The following is an 11,816-nucleotide window of genomic DNA, read 5'->3' on the forward strand; positions in this document are numbered from 1 at the left end:
TTTACTATGTAATGACACGTGCTCTGTAACTGGGGAGAGCATAACGTACTGGGGGGGGGGGCACAAACGGAAAAGATCCCAAATTTCTATTCTCGTTGACTCACGTCAAATTCAAACTAATTCGAATTATTTCGCCGCACAAAACAGAAGTCAAAAGTTACAATCATTGAGATAACTCGGTTTCACCGCCTTTTCTGCCACACTATAAATAGAAAAGTGACACAAATATCTGCATTTTTGTTTCCAGAAAAGTGCGCAGTTGGTTGAATTTATTACACAATTTTTAAAGGTTTTTGTCGAAAGCTTTTCTAAACGAGAAAAATCTTGTCCAGAATGCAGTATAAAATTGGTGTTCTTTTGTGCTTGCTGGTGCTTTTGGATCCAGTAACATGCAATAGAGGCAGGGCGGCTGTTCGCCAATTACACGCAGGTTAGAGAGGTGAAGCGAATTGATAGTTTTCGGGTCTTTGATCTACAAAGAATCTAGTTATCTAGCGGTAATCCTATTCATGAAAACTATTATCTTTTCCAATATATAATTCATTCCAAAAATTCCGGTCTGGTCTTTCAGAGTTATAGGCCCTCTCACATGAAATTATCCCGAATCATGGTACATCTTCGCCAATTGGGAAGGAGGGGACTGTACGTTATACGACGGGGGAGGGGTGGCTATAATGGGAAGGACCTTAATTTTTCAATTGGGCTAAATTTTAGAAGGCGAGGATAAACGAGGTGAGAAAACCTGCATGGCATGCACAGTCGCCATGGGCACAGCTGTCAGCACAATCAAATCCCTGGTCAACTATGGGGCACTGGGTAAATTGTCAGAATACTGCGACAAGGTACAATCCAAAAATGCCCAAAAGATGTGCAAGAAATTCTCAGATGAGGATGCTGGAACCCTGATGGAGATGATTGGCAGTTTCTTAGAACCCTCTTTGTTTTGTTCACTCGTTGGAGCTTGTGAATAAATTTCAATTCGTGTACAATTTCGATAACTACGTATGGATAACAAAGTTACATGCAGTTTTTAATAAAGTTGAAGCAGATTTTGTAGTGTTGCTGAGAAAAATGATATTGAGCTGTAATACACGGGCCGAGATGTGAGCGCCAAAAAAACCAATTATATGACGAAAGAATAGCAGTGAGTTGGAAAACAAGAAAACAGTGTTGATTTGCATAATTTGATTTAGCGCCGAGCTTACAGTAATTTACCCTTGAATTTCCAGCCTTTATTTGACAATTTAGTAATTGTTTAGCGACGATCTCGCATAATGAACTTGAGCCATTCACATTACCCCCCCCCCCCCCCACACACACACACACACACACCACACACACACAACACACACACACACACACACACACACACACACACACACACACACACACACACACACAAACACAAACACACACCACATACACACACACCACATATACACACACCACATATACACACACCACATACACACACACCATATACACACGCGGGCGCGCGAAATCAGAGCCCGCAGTATGGTTTGTTAACCTTGATAGTGGGCTATACATACGCGTTAGTACTTGAGTGGGGGGGGGGGGCTCTAATGGGAGAACCCTGACTTAACCCTAGCGAAGGACGTCTTTCCATGCGCTAAAATGTGCTAAAATTAAGCAGTACTCTGAAATCATTCTTACAAAACGTTTGTGGAGATCATTTAGGAACTTACAGATAAATTGATAAGAGTGAACACACAGCAATTTTCAACTGTTGAAAGCTTAAGTTGAATAGTACAAAGTTGAATAGTACAAATAATAGTTAGTCGTTTTGGTAAGAACTCAAATAGTAGTCTTTTTGGTAGGAAAAGTAAAATTAATTTGTAAAAAGAAAATTTCGCATTTTGAACAACTTAATTCAGTCACGTAATTTAGTTTTTTGTTCCGCAGTACTGAAGTATCTTTTCATCACGCAGGTGGCTTCAGTTCTTCTTCCGTACTTTTTCTAGTTGACTCAAAAAGTGATTGAAATGTACGTTTTGAGGCCGACAAATCTGTATAGATGACAACTGCACCTCAAATGACTTTTTTCTTTGTTCTTGCTAAAATTAAATTCTCCATATAAAATCATGGGGTCTTTCCCATTATAGCCCCCCCCCAGCTTAGTGGTCAGATAACCTATAGCCCCCCCCCAGTCATGGTAAATATACCATAATGGGGGGGGGGGGCTATAATTTCATGGGGGGGGGGCTATAATGGGAAAGACCCATGTTTGCAAATCATAGTAGCAGTAAGAATTACTGGACTTGAGTTTGGTTGTTTTCTTACGCAAGAGACGGTGACACGTTATTTGCTGCTCAAGTCAGTTCAATTTTTGCAATATTATCTGACTTTGCTGACTCATATGAAGAAAGCCGTTTGCTAAGGCTAATACTGTTGAGTCCCTTTTGTTGCCAGCGTTAATTCCCCTCTTTTTTTCTCCATATCACTTGACTCTGACTGTACTAGTAACTGTAACTAAAACTGGGTTTATTACGATGACAAATGGCAACCAAGGGTTTTTCCTATCTTAGTTTTTATGCTGATGCATATTCCTAAACATGTTATGAAAGTTCAGCTTTAACATCGCTAGCCAGGTTTCCTTTTTGAAAACATCGTCAATCGGGAGTTCTGTGGAGAGATTCGAAACACGCCTCCTATAAACCCCGTCTTTCATTTAAACCGTTTCCGACTGAATCACTCTGTTCGTAATACATTTGTTCGTCACTACAATCTTCGACGAACCAAATGAAAGCTTGATGCAGATTTCTGTCTGATTCTCATTTCCATTGGTAGCGACTGTTCAATTTTGCAGATATTTCCTTCGGAATTTGTCCCAGATGAAATTCGAGTAAGCTTCTGTTTGTGGAAAGAGCTTTCGATGATCGTTGAAATCCTCTGCGCATGTTAGATGTTTTAGACAAACTTTTTTGTTACCGAGCAAAAAGCGATTTGTTTTCTCAACGAGACACATTGCGGCTAAAAGAATATCTCCAGTAATTGATCGGTTCCCCAAAAATGTATACATTTCATACAACTTCTGACCAATCGCTACTACAATCTTCCAAGGTGAGGTAGTGCAGGTGGTTTGAACTTCCATCTGATCCCTTGTTGAACTTGTCATACGGCAATGGATACTCTTCATATATCCATATCCGTATTTAGTTCATTTATTTGTTGTAAGTTCCATTTGAAGTCCAAATGCCATTTCAGTTCAGTTATTGTCAACTTCCTCCCATTTTTAGCAGTATTGTCTGTTCATCCTGTCTGTGCAGGAAATTAACTTGTTCATGATATGAACAAATCTTAGAGTTGCTTCCGTTAATCATGATTAAAGCTTGAACAAACTTTCTTTCTTAAAATTGTAACTTTCATATTTCATTCTCCAACTTGCAACGCTAAAATTCAGTCTAATTCAATTCTTGCAAAACGCTACTCATTTATCCTCAGTACTGTGAAAGTAGCCATTCGCACCGCCATTGACTAGTCTAGAAATTTGATAATAAACTTAATCAAATAGATTGCCATTTGCGACGCGATCTCCCATCTCAGTAAATAAAGTGGCATTCGCAACTCAATTGGATATACTCACTGCGTATGAGTATAACATGGGGCAGTCAGAAGCGTTCCAAGAAAACACCACTTCATATAGAAGCATTTTGGGAGAAACTGACGGCAATACCCCCTCTGACGTGGGACAAATGGACCCAGCAATGGAAACTAGCTCTACTTGCTAAGGAAGGAATACAGTTAGACACCCTGTTAGACGATCCTCCAGTAAAAGTGACTTACCCACATGAACCCGTCTATGAAGAACCGGTAGAAAACCACACACACAAGCGACGGAAAGAGATCGCAAAGTTCGAAATCAGCAATTGAAAGTAAATTGGCAAAACCGTTGTAAAAAAGTTGAAGAAATTGGGATTCTGTGTGGAGACCAACCGTGGGCACTTTGTGAGCAGAAAGCAATATCGCTGCTCTATTTGAGCATTGGAACAGAGGGACGACGAATTTTCAAGAGTAAGTACCCCCACTTTCAAATAGAGAAACAACCCTTCAAAGATTTGTGGCGGGCAATGGAGGACTCATTCACAAAGGTTCGTAAAATAACTTACGATCGCTTCGTTTTCTACTCTTGTAAGCAGCAAAAAGGAGAGTCAGTGGAAAGTTTCTATGGTTGTCTCATAGAATTGGCAGAGAATTGCACTCTGGGTAGTGAAGAGACTACATTTATCCGTGATGCATTCATATTGAATATGCTTGATCACGAGACACAGAAGGAATTGTTGAAAGAAACAGTAGAACCACCAAAAGGATTGGAAATCGCTATAAAAATGGAGATGGGAGCGCAAAATCAACAGAAAATAAACCAAAACTTGATGTCAAGTACTTCATCTGTGAATTTCATTATTAGTAACCAAGTCCGCAATCGCAACGCGAATGCACCGCCGGCTAAACGAGACTTCACACGCTACCCAACTGTTCCTCAAATTTACCAATATACAAGCACTTGTATGAATTGTGGTCTCCGCTGAAGCCACAACCATAAGCAGATTTGCCCGGCGAATGGCAAGAAATTCAAAAACTGTGGTATTATGGGTAATTTCGCTAGAAAATGCCGCAAACCGAAAAAGTCGCAGAATCCCATACAGAAAACTCAAAAAACGAATGTCAATCAAATTGATGAATCGCGGGAAAGGAGTGATGATGAAGAATCAGTCAATTATATAACAAGCTATCAACAATTGTACGAACAGGTGTATGATTCAAACTATGACAGTGATTCAGATGACTATGTGGCAGCGATCTCCTCTGATTCGAGGCATCAATTGGAACCACTAAACGTTGAAATACAACTGGGGGAAATAAAAACCTCTGCAATGATTGATTCTGGAAGTGCAGTCAGTATCATAACAAGAAGTTTAGCAAACAAAATCACCCGATCGACAAAATCAGCCAAATGGATAAATGCAACAGAAAAAAGGAACTTGAAGACTTTTTCAAACGAACCTATCAAAATCCTTGGGCATTTGGAAACCACAGTAATCTACAATCAGTAGAAAGACACATCAGCAATATTGACTGTGGTAGACGATGGGCACAAAAACATAATTGGAAGGGATCTGTTCGCAACCTTGGGGCTTGCAGTTGTTCAACAACAAACAGAAACTGGTAAATGTGTTTATAACATCAATAATTCTGTATGTAAAATTAAAGAGACAATCGCGACGCAATTTCCACATCTAGTATCAAGAATTGGCTTATCTAAAACACATGTAGCGAAATCAAAGTTTCATCAAAAGTTTACAGCAAAGCATCATAAAGGTCGACGTGTTCCGATTAATCTCCAACCTAGAGTGTCAGAAGAATTAGAAAAATTACAAACTGAAGGTCATATTGAAAAACTATCTAGTTGCTCTGACGAACATTTTATCTCTCCGATCGTAATCACAGTGAAAAAAGACCAATCGATAAAACTAGCATTAGATTCAAAAGTATTAAATAAAGCAATACACAAAAATAAATATCAAATGCCTAACATCGAAATGTTAATTGACACCACATCACAACACCTTACAGATACACAAAACGGTCAACATGCATATTTCACCACATTAGATTTAAAGTATGCATATAGCCAACTAAAATTGCATCAAGACACAGCAAAACACTGTAATTTTAATATCATATGTGGCGAATCTACTGGTCCATATAGATTAAAAACTGGTTTTTATGGCCTTACAGATATGCCGGCAGAATTCCAAAAAGCTATGGATTACACACTCATAGGCTTGCAAAACACATATTGTTTTTTGGACGATATCATAATCGTTAGTACCGGCACTGAAGCAGACCATTTAGCATATGTTTTCAAATGTCTTAAAAAACTAGATGACGATAACTTACGAATTAATCTTCAGAAATGTCACTTCGCGAAAACAGAAATAGAATGGCTAGGTTACAAATTCACACATACTGGAATATCACCTTTAGAAAGTAAAACTGCAGCAATCCTAACAATACCACCACCAACAAAACTAAAACGCCTTAGATCATTTCTAGGTTCAGTACATTACATCGGCAAATTCATACCACATCTCGCACAACTATGTCACCTTCTTAGACCATTGTTAAAGAAATCTGTAAAATTCGTTGGGACAGATGAACACACAAAACACTTTAACTTGATTAAAGAAAAAATCGCAAATATTACAGAAAACAGTCATTATTATCCAAAATTGGACGTTCGTGTCAAATGTGATGCTTCCCGTTCCGGATTGGAAGCAGCATTAGAACAAAATACACCAGATGGTTGGAAGCCAATAGCATTCGCGTCCCGATTTCTCAATCCAACGGAGGAACGCTACAGTGTCAACGAATTGGAACTATTGGGGATAGTTTGGTCAATTGACTATTTTAAATACTATTTGTATGGAAAAAATTTCACGGTAGTAACGGATCACAGAGACTTATTATCCATACTTAAAGAACATTGAGCAAACAAATCATATAATAGCCGATTATCTCGTTGGATAGACAGACTTCTTCCATACAATTTCACAATCGAACCTATGCCAGGTGCAAAAATGGGTCGAGTCGATTACATTTCAAGGAACCCCTTTGCGAGAGCTAAAAAGATATCGACCTACGATGAACACTTTCTTGTAGCAACAATCTCAAAAATTCGTGATTCAATGAAATCCCTAATTATAAATAAACAAAAAGCAACTAAAAAATTTAGCAGTATTTTAAAGTCAAATTTGCCTTCACACAAATTAAAACAACCATTTGCACCGCGATTACCTACATTACTAAATGATAATTCACCTAATTGTAATGAAGCAATTGCATTACAATTAACCCCTTCACCAATGAAAACACCATTTGCGCCGCAATTAACACTTCATAAATCTAAGATTAATTCACAATTTAAACATCCATTTGCGTCGCAAATGCCACTCAAAGTTACCAAATTACAATTTGCACTAAATAATCGTAAAGTCAGTAATTCACATTCCATTAACAAATTCGCTGCAAAAGAGGTGCAAAAGTCAGACAGTAAAGAATGTGAACGATCTGAACAATTATCACCTTTACAACCCATTGATGGTATAAAATCAGACAATCCACCTAATAACACTAAATTAAGCGCGAAAGCACAAATTCCTACGTATAAATACCACTTGCACAAAAATCACTCGCTTTTTGCCCAAATTCAACCTACAAAACACTCCATAGTGAATAAACAAACTAATTTTTGCGTATCAGATAGTTCAATAAACAGCATAAATACAATGTCAAAGGCCAAAGCAACCCGTTCTAAGTCAACCCCTACAAAGGCAAGAGTGACGTTTTCGGACACGACTCCCTCTACGCCTGGAACAAATACGACATCACACACAGAAACCCCAACTGGCAGTGCAATAGAGGAAGCGGACGACATAATCTTTACTGAGACCCTCAATAAAGTATTTAGCAAAAAGTTCTTGGCAATATTAACGGGAAAGGACGCAATACTCAAAGAAGTGAGGGACTGCGTGATGAGAGACGATCCGGATCGATTACAAGAGATAAGTCCTTATCTCTTCTCTTATTAGAGGGACTTAAGCGTCAAACATGGGTGCGTCTGCTTGGACGATCGAATTGCCATACCCAAATCAATTAAGGACGCGGTGTTGGAAGACATCCACTCCACCCACCCAGGAAGCTTTGCCATGCTCTCACTCGCCCAAAACATCTTGTGGCCCTATATCCACAGAGACATACTAGCAAAAGCCAGTGAGTGCAAAGCTTGCACGGAAATTGGTAAGAACCTTAAAACAGTGATTCCGCACCGCAAATGGACACCTCTACCTAAATGTAGTGAACCAAATGACGAAATACAGACAGATTTTGGTGGACCAATTTTAAATGAGAAAGGCATAGAACAATATTTTATTACAAGTATAGATAGATATTCCAAATACCCCACAGCAGAAATAGTAAATAATGCATCAGGCCAAAATGTAATCAAATTCTTAAATAATTATAAATATCATCACGGAGTACCTAGAAATATTAGATTAGATCAAGCTAGATGTTTTACAGGAAAAAAGTTTGAAACATTCTGCACAGAAAATAATATTACACCTATATATGCACCAGCAAATGATCATAGAGCAATTGGACTTGTAGAACCTATTATTCAAACAATTAAACGACAATTATCTTGCATGAAATCACAATAAATTAAAAAATTTAATTTAGAAAATTCACTTAAAGCAATAATACAACGATTAAGAATATCAAAACAAAAAACAATAAATACCACACCATTTGAGGCACACTTTGGTAGGAAATGCAACACACCTATATCAAACATCACAACTAAACCTAATAGTAAAAATCTCAATTATAATGCTATTTTTAATTATTATTTAGACGAAGATAGAATTCCGGGTCGCTCTTACTTGACAGAAGAGCAGTGAGCAGATACAGCCCTATGTTCGGACACGGAGATCGAACGTGTCATGTGTGCCGCGAGTGCTCTTGCAAGAGCTAAACAAGAGAAACGAAAAGAAGGAGAAGAACATTTTCTCAATTCAGAAGGCGTTAGTCGACCAATCCCCTGCTCGGAACGCAGTGTGCAGGTAAAGTTGGCTCGCAAACTGCACGAAAGTCAACGACAGAAGAAAAATCCAGATGGCCTTTATGAGGTGCTAGCACCAGGAAGCACTGTGTGCAAATTAAGCCCCACAACAAGCGTGATTAAAGAGCCACACAAGCAAGAAGTGCGGGTCAGAAATTCGGATATTGCTAAATTCGGAACTCGGGCAGAAAGAGATACGGATCTTGCACAATACATCGAGAGAAGACCAGAAAAGATCAATGAGCAGACCATCGAGCACAAAATCTACAAACACAAGCGTAATCTTGTTCGAAAAAACACAGGCGACAAAAAGATAAAACGCAATCGCAGACAATCGGATGATGTGAGTGTAGTTTCCTCGGGCAGGTCATGCATCTCTTCAGCTAGCAATATAGCCAGAACGTTAAAAAAGAGAATTCCAAAGAGAAATCCAAAACATGGCGAGGCATTCCTCAATCGACCCGATTTAACACAGATCCTTCGATTTAGTCCAATCGCACCACTATTGACTACCTCCAATACAGCAGGACCATCTGCGACGCAAATGCCTTCATCAGTACAGCCAATACCGACACCCATTTTGCGAAAAACTGAGAAGCGACAGATTACGATTAGCGACACATCAGATTCTGATACTTCTTCAGTTCGAAAAAGCAAGCGAACTTTAAAGAAGAAGACACCGAAATCGCAAACCATTATTGAAAAGTTCAGAAACACAGAAGGCTATTCCGACAATGCAAATCAGGGTTTTGGAGACGCAGGATATTCAAACGAATAGGTTGAAGATACTCAAAATCAGCCAAGGGAGATGACAGTTCTCCAAGCTGAAAACGCAGGAAATAGTGATAGTGAGTGAACTTGAATAAAACAAAAACTCCACAAAACTTTTATATTTTATCTATTATGTAATATTTTATTACTTAGTAACCGGTGAAAATTTATTAATTTTCTGATTTTAATTAGTAAGTTTATTTTCTCTCAAAGAGGGGGAAATTTCATACGGCAATGGATACTCTTCATATATCCATATCCGTATTTAGTTGATTTATTTGTTGTAAGTTCCATTTGAAGGGCAAATGCCATTTCAGTTCAGTTATTGTCAACTTCCTCCCATTTTTAGCAGTATTGTCTGTTCATCCTGTCTGTGCAATAAATTAACTTGTTCATGATATAAACAAATCTTAGAGTTGCTTCCGTTAATCATGATTAAAGCTTGAACAAACTTTCTTTCTTAAAATTGTAACTTTCATATTTCATTCTCCAACTTGCAACGCTAAAATTCAGTCTAATTCAATTCTTGCAAAACGCTACTCATTTAACCGCAGTACTGTGAAAGTAGCCATTCGCACCGCGATTGACTAGTCTAGAAATTTGATAATAAACTTAATCAAATAGATTGCCATTTGCGACGCGATCTCCCATCTCAGTAAATAAAGTGTCATTCGCAACTCAATTGCATATACTCACTGTGTATGGGTATAACAGAACTAAATGTTTCTCAATCTTCTCTCGGTTCAAAGCTGCAACATACAACTTTGAACTCGGTCTGCTCCAACGAAGTTTTTCCTGTTGTCACTGATCATATTTATAGGGTTTGCCTATTCCAGCGATGAACCTCATAATTGCTTTCACTCAACTGTCAGTATCCAGCTTTGGGACTTTCTCTATATGCACGGCTCTTACTTTTAGACATGTGAACGAACAACACCATCGCTTTTCAATTCTACGCCCAATTTTTGTTTTAGAAAGGCTAAAACAGTCTAGTCCAATATTCGCAAAAGCTCATGAAGCATCCAACCTTTCTGTAGGTAGCTTTGCCATCACTAGAGCCATTGTTTGTGCTCTGCCTCTTGGGCACGTGATACATTTATTCTTGATGGAACGTAAGGCCTTTTTCACGCCAACAATCAAGAATCCCTGCTCTACAGTGTTTGTGACATGTTCAGCTCCTTCGTGGTTGATGTCCTTGTGCTCATTACGCAAAAAGAGTTCAAGAACGTGATGATTCCAATGTAACGATATTGAAGTCCCTCTTTGTCAGTAAAGAGTGACAACTACAGAGTTTCGCTATTTTTGGAATTCTTTTTCAGCCTTGAGAGATTTCAGTTTTTCAGCAAATCGTTCTTGCTATGGTAACTTGAGGATGGTTACCTCGGTTTTTTCTTTTCCTCGATGCTAATTATCTTTGTTGCCGGTTTCGTTTTCTCAAAGCTCGCTGCACATATTCTTCCATTGTATCTGCCAATTGAATGAATTTGCTGAATCGTTCACTTTGAACGATTGGTTTATTTTATTCGTTTGCGGATATGCAGGCCGTTTGTTCGTTACGTTTGTCGGAAGTGAATGTTGAAGTCACCCGCTCAGGCCATAAATTATCTGGCTTCCTCATCCAGGCCGGCCCAATGAGCCACCCGCTTCCCATGAGTTCATCAACAGTGATGGCTTTTTTTCCGGTGTTGACTGGATTGTTAATACCACTCACATGATTCCAAATTGGGGTCTCAAATTTTTTGCTATTACCTGTACAATCGTTCTAAACAATAACTTGTTGTTTGCAGTGAGAGCTGTGTATTCATTGCAGAACAGTAGTGGAGTCTGTCCAAAATTTACAACTTAGAATCTTTGATTCGTGTTCTTTAACTACCTGCTCTTTCAGTCTCACTGCCATAACTGATTCCAAAGGTGGTGCCGAAATGTGTCACATTGGAGCGATTCTGCATTTTTCGACTACAAATGCTATGTATGCTGAGTAATCCGTGGGCTGCGAACGTATATATGCCACTGCACAAACTGTGTTTTCCGATGCGTCAGCGAAGACATGAAGTTGGACTTTATTTTTGGCTGTGCTGAAGTAGCTTCTACCGCGACTGGTTTCTGCAACTTCAGGAAGCTGATCTTTCCATTTAATAAACTCCTCTCCCTCGTTAGATTCCACTAAGTTGTCTCAATTTTGCCTATTTTTTGTTCAGATGCTCTTCAAGAGTCTCTTTTGTACACTGAGTGGTGAAAATAGTTCAAGTGGATCGAACACTGAAGGAACAACAGTCAAGATCTTCATCGGGGTGATTGGGGTTTTAAATTTTTTTCTTCTATTACGTCTGCAAACTTGCAAACTACCCTCAGTAACAGTGCGCTGAAGTCCAAGCACGGACGAATCGACCTTACTAGGGTCCAC

The 11,816-nt window shown here is 38.8% G+C and overlaps 1 protein-coding gene across 2 annotated transcripts; it reads left to right on the top strand.

The window, feature by feature from the left end:
• The first annotated feature begins 209 nt into the window (after nt 1-209).
• LOC142355122 (uncharacterized) lies at nt 210-1,049 on the top strand. Of its 2 annotated transcripts, none has more exons than XM_075407387.1 (2): nt 210-430; nt 718-1,049. In XM_075407387.1, exons 1-2 carry the CDS (start codon nt 334-336, stop codon nt 969-971), a joined length of 351 nt encoding a protein of 116 aa, XP_075263502.1. In that variant the 5' UTR covers nt 210-333; the 3' UTR covers nt 972-1,049. The 2 variants fall into 2 exon arrangements, with proteins under 2 accessions (XP_075263502.1, XP_075263501.1); XM_075407386.1 differs by having other exon boundaries at nt 211-430; nt 715-1,049.
• Nucleotides 1,050-11,816: the final 10,767 nt, after the last annotated feature.

The sequence above is a fragment of the Convolutriloba macropyga genome, unplaced genomic scaffold, assembly GCF_964194025.1.
Source record: "Convolutriloba macropyga unplaced genomic scaffold, txConMacr16.3 SCAFFOLD_5326, whole genome shotgun sequence".
NCBI classification, from domain to species: Eukaryota; Metazoa; Xenacoelomorpha; order Acoela; family Convolutidae; genus Convolutriloba; species Convolutriloba macropyga.